This window comes from Lepidochelys kempii, chromosome 15 (genome assembly GCF_965140285.1).
Source record: "Lepidochelys kempii isolate rLepKem1 chromosome 15, rLepKem1.hap1, whole genome shotgun sequence".
Lineage (NCBI taxonomy): Eukaryota > Metazoa > Chordata > Testudines > Cheloniidae > Lepidochelys > Lepidochelys kempii.
The window spans coordinates 6141391-6161454 of NC_136394.1; the positions used below are offsets into that span (position 1 = coordinate 6141391).

The window sequence follows — 20064 nt, forward strand, 5'->3', positions numbered from 1 at the left end:
CTCAGACAGACAGCCCTGCCCGCAGCAGGGACAGCGGAAGGATGGGGAGGGTCAGAGCAGCGTGTTGCACAGAAGTCTCCACGTCAAAGACCTAGCGAGAATTAAAGAAAGCATGAACCAGCCTCTTTCCCCCTGCACACACGTGACCCAAACACGAGCCAACCCCTCTCCCTCCCCGCTCCCCACGGCCACACTTTAACTAACTCAGGTCCAGCAAGCACTAGCCAGGCTCTCAATTGTGTAACACCCAGCATCACATGACCAAGGATACTTCTCTCCAAACTCCCAACGATTACCAGCAGGGGGCAGGCAAGTGGCAAGGGCTCAGAAAGGTTTCGGTTTCCAGCCGAGCCCTTACAATCCCAGCGTCAGGCCTGCCTTGGCTGTTCCTCCAGGAACCACACTGGTTATGGGGAGCTGTGTGTTATGGCTGTACAGTGCAGCCAGGGAATCCAAGAGAAGTAGGGAAGAAGCAATTTTTTATTAAGTATGTATTGGTGTTCCATCAAAAAGTCCCTTTCCAGGAGGATTCCTGCTCACCCAGGAGTGCACCTGTCCTTTGTTAACAGACCACAGAATTGATTCCATATGTGCATCCACAAACCATTTACATGGGAGCCAATGACTTCTTTGAAATGGGTATTTTAGGCAGAGCTGGTAGCGTCACCTCTAGGGAAGGCTGACGGACACTTTCAGTGATAAGACGTGTTTTCAGTTGCATATAACTTTGCCAAACATTAAGGGTTTGGGCTGAAATTCCCAATGCTGGGTGTCTACCTCAGCCTGACTCTTTTTAGATGTTATTAGAACCTGTTCAGCTGTTTCTGAGAACAAGGTTAAGAGGAAAAAATACATTGTTTTGCCTATGTGCACAAAACCCCCTACAACCATTTCACTGCGAAACTCTAGCCCCTCCAGGCTCTGAAGCAGGGCCTGACATTTGGCAGGGAGGTTACCCTATAGTCCAGGATGTGCCTTTTGCTGTCTCATTGAAAACCTGCCCAAGTTTGGTCACATTTTAAGCCTTTAAGATTTTGGTTCACACATCAACACTCAGTAGAGACTGGCAGCATTATTATCTGAATCCAACTGCACAGTGCATGCACCATTCCATCCCGGTGCATGTACATGCTGACCAGACTGATGGTATTCTGTCCCCACAGAGCACGCTCCACCCCAGGACAGTGGGGGCTCCGCAGGACTTTCCCTCTAATTCCTCCTCCCAGCTGCTGGGGGCTGCTGTGGGGACAGGCTCAGGACAAGGCAGCAGTCTGGCTCAAATAAAAAGGGTGGAGGAGCAGAGGGGGGAAAAGAGGGGCAGAGGCTGGAGTAGGAGCAGAGAGGGATGGGGCAGAAGGGTCCTCAATCATAAGAGGACACTCCCCTCCAGAACCTGTAACTGAACCCAGTATTCCTGCATCTCCACATTCCTCTGCTGTTAGCCAACAGCTATGAAACCCACTGGCAAAGTGGCTGCCTCATCCCCCTTTAGTGGATGGTCCCCCACAAGCGAACAGTCTGCTAATGCTCAGAGGTCTGTGCTGTGCATCTAAAGGTTCCAACTCTGCTGGTGATCCAAGTATGGTCCAAAATGAACAAACAGAAATGTTATTGTGGCTTTTTTAAAAAAAAATGTATAAAACTACGTTGTAAAAAAATCTGTTTCTCTCGTGCTGAATGTTTAGTGTATGTTTGTTCCTCCATTTTTTAAACTGCAGCTGAGTAAAACAACCTGCCTTGGAATTGGTGGTTTACAGCAACGAGCAGGATCGGCTCCCGAACAGATGCTGAGGGCCTCTGGCTAGCATGGTACTAGGGGAGGAGCACTCTTACGTGTGTAACCCACACACCTCCTGGGTGTGATTTCTGTCCCATCAAGTGGCACCAAGACCACTTAGAGAGAGAGATTAATGAGTCTGCTCTACAGCCTTAACTAACAGCCACATGGCTTTTAGCTCACGCAGTAGAGGCTTGTGCACTAAGCTCCAGAGACCCCAGTTCGATCCCACCCGCCTATGACAGGGGTCTGTTGGCATTACACAAGGATATCTCAGAGATCTTCCTGGGCAAAGCACAATTCAGGAAAGGAGAAGACAATCTACAGATGGTGGCTGGGTGCAGGGAGAACAGATAAGAGATGAATTAGGCCCCCCTGTGTTTAAGCAGAAAATGTATCAACATTCCAGGTAGACAGAGTCACAGGTTTAAGGTTAGAAAGGACCTCCAGATCATCATGTCTGACCTTCTGTATAGCACAGGCCACCAACCCCTCCAGCCACCCCCACAACAAACCCAACAACCAGAATTAGACCAACATATTTCAGACCCCAGAAGACTAGACTATTCTGTGCCACAGGCAGAGAAGAGGAGGGACCCAGGGTGAACCAGTGCCCGAGGCAATGGCAGGGAATCAATTTAGTGAGACATGCTGAGATCACTCTAGCAACTGACCCACACCCGATGCTGCTGAGAAAGATGAAAATCCCCCAAGGTGTTTTCTGGCTAGTATGGTACTAGGGGAGGAGCACTCTTACGTGTGTAACCCACACACCTCCTGGGTGTGGTTTCTGTCCCATCAAGTGGCACCAAGACCACTTAGAGAGAGAGAGCTAGTCTGACCTGGGGGAAATTCCTCCCCAATCCCAAATATGGTGATCAATTAGACCCTGAGCATGTGAGCAAGACTCAATAGCCAAGTCCTGAGAGAGAATTTGCAGAACCACCTGAGAGCACTGACCCATCCCATCTAGGTCCCAACTCCAGCCGTGGCCATCTCTGATGCTTCAGAGGAAGGATCCGTCTCACCCCAAACACCAGAATACATTGGGGGCCATTCCTTTCTGGCCTCTACAAGTGACCAGCTGAAGTCCTGAAGCACAGGATTTTAGGAACATAAGACATGAACTGGAAGAGACTACCATGGCTGCTGAGTCCTGCCCCCAATACCACAAGTAACCCCATCATACAATCTCACTCATAAATTTGTCAAGCTCTATCTTAAAACTAGTTATGTTTTTTGCCCACATAGCTCCTATTGGGAAGCTGTTTTTCCTCAATCTTCTGATGGCTGGAAAGCTTCTTCTAATCTCAGGCCTAAATTTGTTCATAGACAGTTTATCCCCATTTGTTCTTCTGCCAACATTGTGCTTTAGTTTAAATAGCTCTTCACCCGCCATAAAATTTACCCACTTCCACTCCCCTTCCTCCCCGATGTAATTATAAAGTGCACAGATCCCTCTCAGCCTTCTTTTTGCAAGGCTAAAAAAGCCAAGCTCTTAATTTCCTCTACTAAGACAGGCTCTCCATTCCCCTGATTAACCTAGTATCCCTTCTCTGCATCTGTTCCAGCTGGTGTGGGGGTTTTTGGTTTTAACATGGGTAACCAGAAGCGTACACAGTATTCCAGAGGAGGTCTTACCAGTGTCTTGTACAATGGCATTAATACTTCAATATCTTTACAGGAAATGCCTTGCCTGATCCACCCGAGGATCACATTTGCTTTTTCACAGCCACGTCACATTGGTGGCTCACAGTCATCCTACAATTAACCCACATACACAGGTCTCTTTCCTTCTTGGTCACGTCCAACTGATGAGCCTCCAGCTTGTAGCAGAAATTCTTGTTATTAGTCCCTAGCTGCATGAGCTGGAACTTTGTACTATTAAATTTCATCCCATTTCTCTTACCCCAGTCCTCTAGGTCATTCAGTTCTTCTTGTGTACTAGTCTGACCCCCCTCTGTACTGATGGTGCCCCTCAACTTTGTGTCATCAGCAAATTTCATTAGCTCTTGTCCTACTTCTTGTGCCAAGGTCCTTAATAAAAATATTCAAGATTGGCCCCAAGACTGATCCTTGAGTAGCCTTCTGCCAGCCCATCATTCACTTTTCAGCACAACCTGTTGTCTTTTCTCCTTTAGCTAGTTACCACCTTACAATTCTTGTACAAACTCCCATCTTCTCCTGCTTCACTAATAACACAGTAACGTATCAAATGCTTTACTGATATTAGATCTATGGCATTTCCCTCACCTAAAATATCAATGATCAAAGAAAGACGTTGGGTTAGCTTGGCATTGTCTTTCTTTGGTAAACCCATGCTGCATTCATAGAATCTCAGGGTAGGAAGGGACCTCAGGAGGTCATCTAGTCCAACCCCCTGCTCAAAGCAGGACCAATCCCCAATTTTTGCCCCAGATCCCTAAATGGCCCCCTCAAGGATTGAACTCACACTCCTGGGTTTAGCAGGCCAATGCTCAAACCACTGAGCTAATCCCCCTTGATTGTGTCCCCTTTTCCATTTACTTCCATATATTTAAAGCCTTATATACTATTGAGGTCAGACTAAGGGTATTTCTCCACAGCAACTAGACACCTGTGGCTGGCCCGTGCCTGCCAACTCAGGCTCATGGGGCTCAGGCTGCGGGGTGGTTCCATTGCATTCCAGGCTCAAGCTGAAGCCAGAGTTCTGGGACCCTGAAAGGTGGGACCAGAGCTCAGGCTCCAGCCCGAGCCTGGAAGTCTACAGTTCAATGAAGCAGCCCAAGCTCCGCAAGCCCGAGTCGGCTGGCATGGGCCAGCTGCAGGTTTTTCTTTGCTGTGTAGACAGACCCTGACAGGTCTATCATTGCCCAGATCACTCCCCTGCCCCCCTTTCTTAAGTATTACATTAGTGATTTGCCAGTCACATGGTACCACCCTCAGTTTGATAGTTTTATTAACATCCTTGCTACTGGATTTAAATTTCATGTGCCAGCTCTTTCAGTAATCTTGGATGGAAATTACTGGGTCCCCCCCCAACGTGAGCACAGTAAGCTCTTAAAGTGTGGCTGCCGCCTCAGATGTGACTTGGAATTGGCAGGGAGGGGAGGAGAACAAAGGTGACCAGGTGCTGCTTTTGTGCCTTCGTGTGTAAACCAGAGCATTCCAGGGGCTGCCCTACTTATGGTTCCTGCCTATGGAGCCATCCAGCAAACCAGGACAGCCAGAGCGCAGTGTTCTGGCAATTCCCTCCTTCTCTTCCCTCCTCCACCAACACTCCTCTCCCAGCATGCCCCTAACCTTGGGGCAATGAGCAGCCCCCCTTTAACATCAGCTGTCCTCCCCCCTTCACTAGGGGAATCCCTGTGCTTGGGCTCCACCCCCTTTTATGCTAAACACACTATGTAAAGGGCTTAGCACATGGCCCAGAATTAGGGCATTGGCTAGCACAGCAAAGAGCCCTAGTCTATCGACCTTCTGGGCATACTGCAAAGACCATTGTTCCCGAGCTGCTTGAAACTGCAGGTCACAAAGATCTCAGGTCATTCCCAGCTGCTGGGCTACTGATGTGAATTACTGGTCAATGGTGGCTACTGGACTAGTCCACTTTTATCACACATTTCCAGAGTGTCAGGAGTGCGTGGGCTCCTTGTACTCACTGTATAACTGTATAACCCTAAACAAGTACAGTCAGGCAGTGAGGGGCCCTGTGCCATGCTCCCTATGAGATGATCATCACTGGCCGGGCCTTGGGGACAGGGCTGCCCCTTTCTCCACCATACTGCTGAGGTGGTGAGAGCAGGCCCCGACTCAAGGTATGTCTATACTGCAGTCATACCCTGTGATTGCAGTATAAACAGACCCTCACTGTCCCAGCTCCTGCAGCGTTCCCTCCTCTGGTGTGCAACCCACACCTACTCCAGGTGGCTCTGTCCCTCTCTAGTAGTGTGGCTGGCCCACATCCAGAGGTTGATGAGCCTGCTAGAGCTTTGGCTAACAGAGCCAGTTCTTTCAGGTCAGTCAGAAGTGGTGCCTGCATTTCGAACCAGACAGCCCCAGTAACGGCGCTGCAGACCACCCACTTGGGGAATCGTGTAACACCTTCTTCCCATGCTTCCGAGACCAGCCTCTCCCTCTATTCGGGGCCAGGCTGTCCCACTTGACTGTCCAGCTCCCAGCTCCCTGAAGCCTCCCTAACCTCCCAGGACCAAACCACCCCTCCCAAGCTCTCTGCCCCACAGGGGTCTCAGTTCCCACACAACCCTAAGCTCCATCCACTACTCCCAACAACCCTCCCTGCTCCCCCAGCCTAACTATCCCCTCCCCCTGCTCTCAGAGCTACCCCAGCTCCTCCCAGAAGCCCTGAACCTGGTAGCTTCCTATCCCTGGCTCCTCTCCACCCATTGATCCAAGCTGCCCCGAGCTTCCCAACTGCTTTTACCCTAAAGCCACTTGTTCAACTGGGGCGATAGCTCACCCAGGCCCCACCCCTCATATACCCACTGGCTCCAGCTATTGGTCCCTTAATTCCAGCCTCCTGTTCCTCTGGCCTCAGCTTCTCCCCACCCGCCATTACTCACTGCCCTGCTTTCTCCAGCCCACCAGTAACACCATCCTCCAGTTTGCTTTCATCTGCCCCAATCAACCCCCACCCCAGGCCCCAGTTACTCTGCCCTCACTGGCTGCAGTGCCCTCTGGGGGAGGGGGAATGGGTTTTTTCTCCCCCTTCCTGCATCTTTCAGGGGTGGCCAGCTCCCTCTATCCCAAGGGACCACCAATGGAGCTTGACCACTAACTCCAAATCCTCTGGGAACTCCAATTTTCAGGGGAAAGGATGCATCCTCCTCCCAGCACCAGGGCAAAGCCCAGACAGCAAACAAGCCAGCCCCTCCTGCTCCCAGCTGGGGCCCAGGCAGACAGGCAAGCTGGGCAGAGATTTTTGTGCTCAGATACAGGTACTGTGGGAGCACAGGCAGTCTCTGCCCCCAAGAGGACTGGCTCCCCCTTCCCCTCCCAGCCTGGCCATCTGGGGGATGCAGGGAGGAAGCTGGGAGATCAGCACCTGCTGCCACCTGTCCGGCTGGGGTGGAAGCAGTTCTCCCAGACCCAGGCTGGCACGACTGAGCCGGGGGAGCAAACGGACAGACGTCAGAGCCTCCGCCTCCAGCAGGTCTGCGCTAGCGCACGGTGCCAAGGGGGATGGGGTGCAAGGGCGGGGATCGGTCCTGTGCGCCCAGCCCCAAGCAGTGGGGCTGGCGGGGGGCACCTTCCCCCTCCCGCCCGCCGCGACCCCACGGGGATGGGCCCGGCCCTGGGCAGCACAGGTGCCGCGGTGCCAGGGGGTCGGACCGCGCTCACCTGCCCCGGCGCTGGGCCGCAGAGAGGATCGTGCGGCTCTGGCCGTGCGTGGCCGCCGCGCCCGGTGTGCGGGCCGCGGGGATCGCCCTCCGCTCCCCTCTGCCCGGCGCGGCAGGAGCGAGCAAAGCGCCGCTGCTCGGCGTGGGCGGGGGCGGGCGGTGGCCAGGGCAGCCGTGCCCACCCCTGGGCGGGGGGCGCTGCCGTCACTCGCCGCCTCGCCGCGGAGGAACCAGCTGGTCCCCGCCTTATTTACCTTCGCGCCGCGCTCGCCCCGCCCCGCCGCCGGGCCCGGATCAGGCTGTGCCCGGGCATCGCTCCGCAGGCTCGGCTTGCGCTCAGTCCAGGGCTGCTTCTGCGGCGGCCCCGGGGACCGCACCGACCAGGGCGGCGTCTCTTCCCTCGCGACCTTTTCTGCGCGCCCGTCACCGTGGTATCGGAGCCTCCCACGCAGGCTCCTTTTTCCAGCTCCCCAGGAGGGCGAGTACCCCCGGGTCACAGATGGGGGGCTGGGACACAGAGACAAAGGCGGCCGCTGATCTGTGTCCAGTCAGACCTCGAGCTGCGCTCCATTACTGACCCTTTGGGCAACCCTGGCTGGGAATCAGGCATTGGCCGCAATGCTTGTGATGAACGAGGCACTTTCCAACCACGAAGGACAGTCCTTGGCCTTGCACCAAGCGGCTTACAGCCGAAGGACAGACAGACTAGGGCTAGTTAAAGGAAATCTGGGACAGAGACAAGGCTTGAAGTGGTTCCACTGGGCACAGCTCTGTTACCTGAACCAGGAGACCCTCCTGGCTCCTACCGCTGCACATTCACTACCCCCGATCCTCTGGCTTAGGCCAGTGTTTCAGGCAGATGACCCCTCACCCCAGCTGTCACAACTCCCCTCCCCTTTACATTTAATAGAAAAGTAAGATTAAAAATGGATCAATGCCAACAGCGATCAGCCTATAGAGCCGATTCTGGGGGGCGGGGTTGGAGAGGTTAACAGAGTACTCCACCTTAAAGGGGGAGGGAGGGAGATTTTATTTGCTTCAGACAGCAGTAAAGTTTTCAGCACCTCCCACTTGCTTTTTGTGATCCCCTTTGTTGTGACCCACTGGCTGAGAAATTCTCTCTGCACTATGAAATTAGGTCGAATTTATAGAAATCGGTTTTTTAGAAATCGTTTTTATATAGTCGATTGTGTGTGTGCCCACACAAAATGCTCTAAGTGCATTAACTCGGCGGAGTGCGTTCCACAGTACCAAGGCTAGTGTCGACTTCTGGAGTGTTGCACTGTGGGTAGCTATCCCACAGTTCCCACAGTCTCCGCCACCCATTGGAATTCTGGGTTGAGATCCCAATGCCTGATGGGGCAAAAAACATTGTCGCGGGTGGTTCTGGGTACATGTCATCAGGCCCTCCCTCCCTCTGTGAAAGCAATGGCAGACAATCATTTCACGCCTTTTTTCCTGAGTTACCTGAGCAGACACCATACCACGACAAGCATGGAGCCCGCTCAGGTAACCATCACCCTATGTCTCCTGGCTGCTGGCAGACACCGTACTGCATTGCTACACAGCAGCAACCCATTGCCTTGTGGTAGCAGATGGTGCAATAGGCCTGATAACCATCGTTGTCATGTTCGAGGTGCTCCTGGCTGCCTTGGTAAGGTCGGACAGGAGCGCCTGGGCAGACATGGGTGCAGGGACTACATTTGGAGTGACTCGACCAGGTCACTCTCTTTAGTCCTGCTGGCAGTCCTATTGTACCGTCTTATGGTGAGCAGCCAGGAGATGTGGATGGCTTGCAGTCCTACTGCACTGTCTGCTGCCAGCCAAAGATGTAAAAGATAGATGGAGTGAATCAAAACAAGAAATAGACCAGATTTGTTTTGTATTCATTTGCTCCCTCCTCCGCAAAATCAATGACCGACAATTGTTTTGGTGAGGTCTGTCAAGGGCACCTTGAAAACTTAAATGGCAATTCAGTCCTACCTGAAATACAAGAGGAAGGGGTGGTTTAGTTAGTTGAGCATTGGCCTGCTAAGCTCAGGGTTTTGAGTTCAATCCTTGAGGGGGCCATTCTGTGTAATAGTTGTTTTTGTTTCTCTTTGATGTAAACCCACCCCCTTTGTTGATTTTAATTCCCTGTAAGCCAACTTTGTCGTCAGTCACCCCTCCCTCCGTCAGAGCAATGGCAGACAATCGTTCTGCGCCTTTTTTCCATGCAGACGCCATATCACTGCGAGCACGGAGCCCGCTCAGATCACTTTGGCAATTAGGAGCACATTAAACACCACGCGCATTATCCAGCAGTATATGCAGCACCAGAACCTGGCAAAGCGAAAACGGGCGAGTAGGCGACATCAGCGCGGTGACAAGAGTGATGAGGACATGGACACAGACTTCTCTCAAAGCATGGGCCCTGGCAATGAGGGCATCATGGTGCTAATGGGGCAGGTTCATGGCGTGGAATGCCGATTCTGGGCCCGGGAAACAAGCACAGACTGGTGGGACTGCATAGTGTTGTGGGTCTGGGATGATTCCCAGGGGCTCCGAAACTTTCGCATGCATAAGGGCACTTTCATAGAACTTTGACTTGCTTTCCCCTGCCCTGAGGCACAAGAATACCAAGATGAGAGCAGCCCTCACAGTTCACAAGCGAGTGGCAATAGTCCTGCGGAAGCTTGCAATGCCAGACAGCTACTGGTCAGTAGGGAATCAATTTGGAGTGGGCAAATCTACTGTAAGGGCTGCTGTGACACAAGTAGCCAACACAATCAAAGATCTGCTGATATCAAGGGTAGTGACCCTGGGAAATGTGCAGGTCATAGTGGATGGGTTTGCTGCAATGGGATTCCCTAACTATGGTGGGGCCATAGACGGAACCCATATCCCTATCTTGGGACCAGAGCACCAAGCCGGCGAGTACATAAACCGCAAGGGGTACTTTTCAATAGTGCTGCAAGTGCTGGTGGATCACAAGGGACGTTTCACCGACATCAATGTGGGATGGCCGGGAAAGGCAGATGATGCTCGCATCTTCAGGAACTCTGGTCTGTTTCAAAAGCTTCAGGAAGGGACTTTATTCCCAGACCAGAAAATAACCATTGGGGATGTTGAAATGCCTATATGTATCCTTGGGGACCCAGCCTACCCCTTAATGCCATGGCTCATGAAGCCATACACAGGCAGTCTGGACAGTAGTCAGGAGCTGCTCAACTACAGGCTGAGCAAGTGCAGAATGGTGGTAGAATGTGCATTTGGACGTTTAAAAGCACGCTGGCACAGTTTACTGACTCGGTTAGACCTCAGCGAAACCAATATTCCTACTGTTATTACCGCTTGCTGTGTGCTCTACAATATCTGAGAGTAAGGGGGAGATGTTTATGGCGGGGTGGGAGGTTGAGGCAAATCGTCTGGCAACTGGTTATGTGCAGCCAGATACCAGGGCAGTTAGAAGAGCACAGGAGGGCACAGTACACATCAGAGAAGCTTTGAAAACCAGTTTCATGACTGGCCAGGCTATAGTGTGACAGTTCTGTTTGTTTCTCCTTGATGAGCGCCCCCCGTTTTTGATTCACTATACTTCCCTGTAAGCTAACCACCCTCCCCTCCTCCCTTTGATCAGCACTTGCAGAGGCAATAAAGTTAGTGTTGCTTCCCATTCATGCTTTCTTTATTAATTCATCACACAAATAGTGGGATAACTGCCAAGGCAGCCCAGGAGGGGTAGTGGAGGAGGGAAGGACAAGGCCACACAGCACTTTAACATTTATTGAATGCCAGCCTTCTGTTGCTTGGGCAATCCTCTGGGGTGGAGTGGCTGGGTGGCCAGAGGCGACCCCACCGCATTCTTGGGCAGTCTGGATGAGGAGGCTATGGAACTTGGGGAGGAGGGTGGTTGGTTACACAGGGGCTGTAGTGGCAGTCTGTGCTCCAGCCTTTCCTGCAGTTCAACCATATGCTGTAGCATATTAGTTTGATCCTCCAGCAGCCTCAGCATTGAATCCTGCCTCCTCTCATCACACTGCCGCCACCTTTCAGCTTCAGCCCTCCACTTACACTCTTGAGCCCGCCACCTCTCCTCCCAGTCATTTTGTGCTTTCCTGCACTCTGACATTGTCTGCCTCCACCCATTCATCTGTGCTCTGTCAGTGTGGGAGGACAGCATGAGCTCAGAGAACATTTCATCGCGAGTGTTTTTTCACCTTCTAATCTTCACTAGCCTCGGGGAAGGAGAAGATCCTGTGATCTTTGAAAAACATGCAGCAGGTGGAGAAAAAAAAAAGGGACAGGGGTATTTAAAAAGACACATTTTATAGAACAATAGGTACACCCTTTAACGGTAAACCTTGCTGTTAACATTACATACATAGCACAAGTGCTTTTGTTTCAAGGTCACATTTTGCCTCCCCCCACGCGTGGCTAGCCCCACTCCCCTCCCCGTGGCTAACAGTGGGGAACATTTCTGTTCAGCCACAGGCAAACAGCCCAGCCGGAACGGCCATCTCTGAATATCCCCTTAAGAAAAGCACCCTATTTCAACCAGGTGACCATGAATGATATCATTTTCCTGAGGATAACACAGAGAGATAAAGAACAGATGTTATTTGAATGCCAGCAACCATACACTGCAATGCTTTGTTCTACAATGATTCCCGACTACGTGCTACTGGCCTGGCATGGTAAAGTGTCCTATCATGGTGGACGGAATAAGGCTGCCCTCCCCAGAAACCTTTTGCAAAGTCTTTGGGAGTACATCCAGGAGAGCTGCGAATGCTACAGCAAATTAATCATTAAACATGCTTGCTTTTAAACCATGTATACTATTTTAAAAAGGTACACTCACCAGAGGTCCCTTCTCTGCCTGGCGGGTCTGGGAGGCAGCCTTGGGTGGGTTTGGGGGGTACTGGCTCCAGGTCCAGGATGAGAAACAGTTCCTGGCTGTCAGGAAAACCGGTTTCTTCACTTGCTTGCTGTGAGCTATCAATCATCATCATCTTCCTCATCCCCAAAACCTGCTTCTGTGTTGCCTCCATCTCCATTGAAGGAGACAAACAACACGGCTGGGGTAGTGGTGGCTGAACCCCCTAAAATGGCATGCAGCTCATCATAGAAGCAGCATGTTTTGGGCTCTGACCCGAAGCAGCTGTTTGCCTCTCTGGTAGGCTTGCCTCAGCTCCTTAAGTTTCATGCAGCACTGCTTCGGGTCCTTGTTATGGCTTCTGTCCTTCATGCTCTGGAAAATTTTGACAAATGTTCTGGCATTTTGAAAACTGGAATGTAGTTCTGATAGCACGGATTCCTCTCCCCATACAGCGTTCAGATCCTGTACCTCCCGTTCGGTCCATGCTAGAGCTCTTTTGCGATTCTGGGACTCCATCATGGTCATCTCTGCTGCTGAGCTCTGTACTCACCTGCAGTTTGCCATGCTGGCCAAACAGGAAATTTAAATTCAAAAGTTCACGGGCTTTTTCCTGTCTACCTGGCCAGTGTATCTGAGTTGAGAGTGCTGTCCACAGCGGTCACAATGGAGCACTCTGGGATAGCTCCCGGAGGCCAATACTGTCTAATTGTGTCCACAGTACCCCAAATTCGACCCAGCAAGGCCGATTTCAGCACTAATCCCCTTGTCGGGGGTGGAGTAAGGAAATCGATTTTAAGAGCCCTTTAAGTCGAAAAAAAGAGCTTTGTTGTGTGGACGGGTGCAGGGTTAAATCGATTTAACGCTGCTAAATTCGACCTCAACTCCTAGTGTAGACCAGGGCTTAACCAGTACTGAATGCTGATTTGAGGCAACCTTTTGAATTGTGCCTAAGTGACTTAGGAATGGAACTTAGGCTTCTATGTATCTAAAAACCCTAGACTTCCAAAATGACAAATTATTTAGGAAATTCTACCCTTGATCTTTTTCTGCAGCAAGAGTCAGCCATCTGATAAATCCTTTCAGAAGTTTAAGACTTCTTTTAACTTGAGTCTAAGTGACTAATGACACCTACAACTACATAGGCACAAAGAGGCAGATATCCCCCAGTCTGGGGCATGCACCAGCTCCTGGAAAATAACATAGTGGTCCCTCCTCGAGGCAGGACACACACAGAGCCTGGTCTACACTACAAGTTTGTCGGATTTAGCAGTGTTAAATCCAAATTAACCCTGCACCCATCCACACAAAACAAAGCCATTTTTTCAACATAAAGGGCTCCTAAAACCGATTTTTGTACTCCTCCCCAACGAGGGGATTAGTGCTGAAATCGACATCGCCGTTTCGAATTAGGGTTAGTGTGGATGCAATTCGAAGGTATTGGCCTCCGGAAGCTATCCCACAGTGCACCATTGTGACCGCTCTGGACAGCGCTCTGAACTCGGATGTACTGGCCAGGTGTACAGAAAAAGCCCGGGAACTTTTGAATCTCATTTCCTGTTTGGCTAGGCAAGATCAGCAGCACAGGTGACCCAGAATCGAAAAAGAGCTCCAGCATGGACCGAACTGGAGGTACTGGATTTGATTGCTGACTGGGGAGTCCACTGAATGCATCCGATGAAGTGAGCTGTAGCTCACGAAAGCTTGTGCTCAAATAAATTTGTTAGTCTCCAAGGTGCCACAAGTCCTCCTTTTCTTTTTGTGTGGGGAGAGGAATCCATGCTATCAGAACTACGTTCCAAAAGGCAAAATGCCAAAACATTTCAAAAAAATCTCAGAGGCCATGAGGGACAGAAGCTACATCAGGGACGCAACACAGTGCCACGTGAAACTTAAGGAGCTCAGACAAGCGTACCAGAAAACCAAAGAATCAAATGGATGCTCTGGGACAGAGCCCCAAACATGCCACTTCTACAATGAGCTGCATGCGATTCTAGGGGGGGCCTGCCACCACTACCCTACCCCTGTCTGTGGACTCTGATGATGGGATACTCTCCACCATGGCTGAGGATTTTGCAGATAGGGAAGATGAGGAGGAGGATGAGCTAGAGGAGAGCACACAGCACACCGTTCTCCCTGACAGCCAGGATATTTTTGTCACCCTGACTGAAATACCCTCCTAACCCAATGAAGCTGGAGAAGGGACCTCTGGTGAGTGTACCTTTTTAAATAATACAGGTTATAAAAGCAAGCATTTTTTAATAATTAAGTAGCCCTGAGGACTTGGGATGCATTCATGGCCAGTACTGCTACTGGAAAAGTCTGTTAACGTGTCTGGGGATAGAGCGGAAATTCTCCAGGGACATCTCCAGGAAGCTCTCTCCTAGAGATGCTCTAAAAGACTTTGCAGAAGGTTTCTGGGGAGAGCAGCCTTATTCCGATCTCCATGGTAGGACACTTTACTACGCCATGCTAGTAGCAAGTAATCTGGTATCATTGCATGACAAAGCCTGGCAGCGTATGGTCCCGGTGTTTGCTGGCTTTCAAGCAACATCTGTTCTTTATCTCTCTGTGTTATCCTCAGGAGAGTGATATCATTCATGGTAACCTGGTTGAAATAGGGGAATTTAATTAAGGGGACATTCAGAGGTGCCCGTTCCTACTGGGCTGTTTGCCTGTGGCTGAAAAGAAATCCTCCCCACAGTTAGCCATGCAGTGGCGGGGGGCGGGGGGGGGGGCATTGGCGCTGAGCTGTTCACGTTTGGCTAGCAGGGATCTTCCCTGATACCAGCCAGGAGGTGGGGGGGGGAGGGGTAATCCCAGAGAATTGGATGGCGGGGGAGTTAGTTTGGTTTCTGCTGTTGCACGTTAACAGGAAAAATCGCAGCACTAAATGGCCAACTCAACAGGCTTTGCTTGGTATGGGAAAGGAGGGCGCTGCTGTTATGAAGGTTGCAGAAGCCGAAAGACTATAGCTTACCATGGCCGCCTGCAAGCCGAATTCTGTTGCCACACACGCAGTGCCGGATCTCTAACACCAAAGCCGCAGGCACTCAATATAAGATGCAAAATGAGACCTGGTACCAAAAATCACATGTGCTATTTACTGTGAATAGTGTTGTTCACCATGAAAGAGCATAGACATTGTTCTGTAAAATGTATCTTTATAAATACTTCACTTCCTTTTTTTTCCTCCAGCAACTACAAATGTTTCAAGCCTCCCCCCCTCCGTCCCAAGGCCATCTCAGATAAGGTGGCGAAAAAAACCACACACGTGATGACATGTTCTCTAAGCTCATGCAGTCGTCCGGCACTGACAGAGCTGTGTGGAGGGACACAATAGCAGAGTACAGGACGGTGGCCGATGAACGTGAGGAGAGGAGGCAACTCTGGGGTTACTGTGGGATCAAATGGACATGCACACTCTACCACCATTTCTGTACTTGCTCAGCCTGTAGATGAACAGCTCCTTACTACTGTCCAGGGTGCCTGTGTACGGCTTCATGAGCCACGGCATTAAGGGGTAGGCTGGGTCCCCAAGGATAACTATAAGCATTTCAATGTCCCCAACAGGTATTTTCTGGTCTGGGAAGTAAATCCCTTCCTGCAGCCATTTAAACAGACCAGAGTTCCTGAAGACGCGAGCGTCATGAACCTTTCCTGGCCATCCCATGTTGATGTCGGTGAAACGTCCCTTGTGATCCACCAGTGCTTGCAGCACCATTGAAAAGTGCCCCTTGCGGTTTATGTACTGGCTGCGCTGGTGGTCCGGTCCCAAGACAGGGATATGGGTTCCATCTATGGCCCCACCACAGTTAGGGAATCCCATTGCAGCAAAGCCATCCACTATGACCTGCACATTTCCCAGAGTCACTACCCTTGATAGCAGCAGCTCAGTGATTGCATTGGCTACTTGCATCACAGCAACCCCCACAGTAGATTTGCCCACTCCAAATTGATTCCCGACTAACCGGTAGCTGTCTGGCGTTGCAAGCTTCCACAGGGCCGTAGCCACTCACTTGTGAACTGTGAGGGCTGCTCTCATCTTGGTATTCTTGTGCTTCAGGGCAGGGGAAAGCAAGTCAAAGTTCCATGAAAGTGCCCTTACGCATGCGAAAGTTTTGGAGACACTGAGAATCATCCCAAACCTGCAACACTATGCGGTCCCACCAGTCTGTGCTTGTTTCCTAGGCCCAGAATCGGTGTTCCACGGCATGAGCCTGCCCCACTAACACCATGATCTCCAAATTGCAGGGGAACACGGTTTTAGAGAAAAGTGTGTTCATGTCCTCATCACTGCGCTTCCATCACCTCCTCGCCCGGTTTTTCAGGTGCTGGTTCTGCATAAATTGCACGATAATGCGTGAGGTGTTTACAATGGTCATAACTGCTGCGGTGAGCTGAATGGACTCCATGCTTGCTGTGCTATGGCTTCTGCTCCTGCTCGGGCAATCCAGGGAAAAGGGCGCAAAACAATTGTTTGCTCTGGTGGAGGGAGGAAGGGGCAACCGACAACATGGCTTACAGGGTTAGCTTACAGGGAATTAAAATCAACAAAGGGGGTGGCTTTGCGAGAAACAGAATGGCCCCCTGAAGGATAGAACTCAAAACCTCAAGGATAGAACTCAAAACTGGGTTTAGCAGGCCGTTGATTTCACAGAGGGAGGGAGGGAGGAGAAAATGAATACAAAACAAATCTGGTCTTTTTCTTGTTTTCATCCACTTCATCTATCTTTATACATCTTGCTGGCAGCAGACTGTGCAGTACGACCGCTAGCCATCGTCATCTCCTGGGTGCACGTTAAAAGATGGTGCAGTAGGTTTGCCAGTAGGACTGAATTGCCATGAGATGAAATTTAAAAGGGTAATGACCTGGCTGAGTCACTCCCATGTTTGGCCAGGTGCCCCTGACCTCATTGAGATCGGTTAAGAGAGCACCCTGGGACTACGTCGACATCAGCTACCAGTCATAGTGCACTATCTGATGCCAAAAGGCAATAAACTGCTGCTGTGTAGCAATGCAGTACCGCGTCTGCCAGCACCCAGGAGATATACGGGGGTGGTTAGCTGAGCGGGCTCCATGCTTGCCGTGGTATGGCGTCTGCACGGGTAACCCAGGAAAAAAGGTGCGAAACGATTGTCTGCTGTTGTTTTCATGGAGGGAGGGAGGGAGGGAAGGGGGCCTGACGACATGTACCCAGAACCACCCAGGACAATGTTTTAGCCCCATCAGGCATTGGGATTTCTACCCAGAATTCAAATGGGTAACAGAGACTGCAGGAACTGTGGGATAGCTACCCACAGTGCAATGCTCCAGAAATCGATGGTTGCCTCAGTACGGTGAACGCACTCCGCCAACTACATGCACTTGGAGCATTTCTGTGGGGACACACACAATCGACTGTATAAAAATGCTTTCTACAAAACCGACTTCTATAAATTTGACCTAATTTCGTAGTGTAGACAGGGCACACAAAATCCCTTTTACTCCAGAGACACTCTACTGTGGTCAAAGGCTGCCCACATACTTCCCCTGTTTGGTAATCCAGGAACTGACTTCCTTACTGAGGGCTCAAGCCTCACAATGATGGGGCACCATCCCCCCAGCTCAAGGGCTCCAGCCACATACGAAAGCGGCACAAGCCCCCTGACTCAGCTTTAGGGGGCATTTTTGCTCCAGAAGCCTATTTCAACAATAAATATCCTCTACATTTGCAAGAGAAAAGGTGCCTCCAGTTTCATTAAGAAAGGAATACATTTCAGAACCTGCTGTTAGCATTTTACTCTTCCTATCAGCATTTTAGTTTCTGCTAGTAAAGGTTTAGAGCAGAAGTTTGTACATTCGCTGATGGACCATTGGGACCCAAAGAGAGTTTCAAGCCATGGTACATTGCACTGGTGCAAACCTCATAATCAGTGGATGCTGGTCCCATCCTCAGGGCATAGCTTCAAAAGGCGGGGGGCGGAGGGGATTTGAATAACCAGAAGGTGAGGAGTGATGGTTTGGATTCACTGAGCCTGCCCCGTCCTGACAAACAGGGCAGGGAATGGAATAGTGGAAAATTAATCAGCGGGAAATTGTAAACAAGACAAACTTTGCTAGATGGCCCAAACCATTCCTCAACTATTAAAGTGGTTCCTCAGTTAAAAAAATCCTGCATAGGAAGGAAAGTGAAAGCTGTAATAAAAAATAAAGCATAATGGCAAATAGAAAACAGGAGAGATTAGCAGCAGTGGCTATAAATGAGCAGTTATGAAATGCACACAAATGATAACAAAAACAAACAAACGGACAAGAAGTATGGACAGCAGAATTAAAGACAATGAGGAATTTTAATAATATATCAGGAATAAAAGATATCCTACCAACGGAGTGTAGGTCCATCTCTATATAGGGATAGTAAAGTTGTCAAGAATGATGCAGAAAAGGCTGAAGAGTTCACTACAATTTTCTGTTCTGTATTTGGAAGGAAGCTGTACAACATTCAGTTTACAGTGATATGCAATAGTTTCAGTTCCAACAGATGTTAAACAGCAACTCCTATAAACATTTTTAAATAAGCAAGACAGTTTACTCCCAAGAGTTTTAAAAGAATCTCAACCACCGATGTTGATATTTAACAAATTATAGATTTATAAAGAAAACTGTTTAAAAATTTAAAGTTCCAGAAGACTGAAAAACCTAATGTGCCAATATTTTAAAAGGGTAAATGGAAGATTTAGGCTGGTTAGTCTGATACTGATCCTGGTAAACAAAGGATGGAAACAGGTCTTTTCAAACATTTATTGATGAGATTACAAGTTTGATTGATAAAGGTTGTAGACATAATATACTTAGGACTTCTTGCCTGAACCCCCCAAAAAATTGTTGAACGGAAAAAAAAAAAGAGAAGAAAAACTGGGTTTTGGCAGATTTTGATTTTCTAATGAAAAAGAAAAAAAATCACAAATTTCTAAGACAGATATGATTTTTTTCCTCAAAAATTCAGTTGTTTTCTTTAATAAAAAAAAAAAAAGCAGTTACCTTTTCCTTAACTAGAGTTTGAGATGCATTGCTCATGACCATTCCACATTAGGTGTGTGTGCTCACCACATGCACTGGTGACAGATTTTTTCCCTCAGCAGTATCCGTAGGGGACTGGCTCTGGTGCCCTCTGGAATGGTGCCCGCATGGCACGGTATAAGGGGCACCGACAGCTCCCCCCACCCTCAGTTCCTTCTTGGAAACTCCGACAATGGGGAAGGAGGGCGGGTTGCAGAATGGACATGAGCAACACATCTCGGAGAACACCAGTTACAGAAAAGGTAACTGTTTTTTCTTCGAGTGCTCGCTCATGTCCATTCCATATTAGGAGACTCCAAATCAGTACCCCTGGAAGAGGGTAGGAGTTCACGGACGTGTAGATTGCAACACCACTCTGCCGAATCCAGCGACATCCCTGGCCTGCTGAGTGATGGCATAATGAGTGGTAAATGTGTGAACAGAGGACCATGTTGCGGCTCTACAGATGTCCTGGAAAGGGATGTGCGCCAGGAAGGATGCGGAAGATGCCTGTGCTCTTGTCGAGTGGGCTCTGACAATTTGTGGAGGCAGAACGCCCGCCAGGTCATAACAGGTCCCTGTGCACGAGGTGATCCAATTGGAAATCCTCCGCAAGGACACCAGAAGGGCCTTCATCTTATCCACTCTAGCGACAAGAGTCGAATCGATTTTCAGAAAGGCTTGGTATGTTCTAAGTAGGAAGCCAAGGCCCTTCGGACACCCAGGGCCTGAAGACACCTCTCTTCACTGGTTTTGTGTGATTTGGGACAGAACACCAGGAGGAAGATATCCTGGTCTACATGGAAGGTGGAGACCACCTTTGGCAGGAAGGCTGGGTGGGGCCGCAGCTGAACCTGGTCCTTGTAGAAGACTACCTATGGCGGTTCTTAGGTCAAGGCTTTAATTTCAGAGACCCATCTCGCCAACTTCACCACCACCACCAGGAACGCAACCTTCCATGACAGGTGGGAAAAGGAGCAGGAACCCAGTGGTTCACAGGTGAGCCTAGAGAGGACCAAGTTAAGATCCCACTGTGGGACAGGAGTCCGTA

At 50.0% G+C, this 20064-nt stretch overlaps 1 protein-coding gene across 1 annotated transcript in view; it reads right to left on the minus strand.

Moving 5' to 3' along the window:
- Position 1: 1 nt before the first annotated feature.
- Positions 2 to 20064, minus strand: part of LRRC74B (leucine rich repeat containing 74B) — a 60812-nt gene continuing 40749 nt past the window's right edge. Inside the window, exon 10 of the mRNA XM_073313510.2 lies at positions 2 to 91. Within this exon, the coding sequence (XP_073169611.1) occupies positions 2 to 91 (90 nt within the window). The remainder of the gene's footprint in view (positions 92 to 20064) is intronic.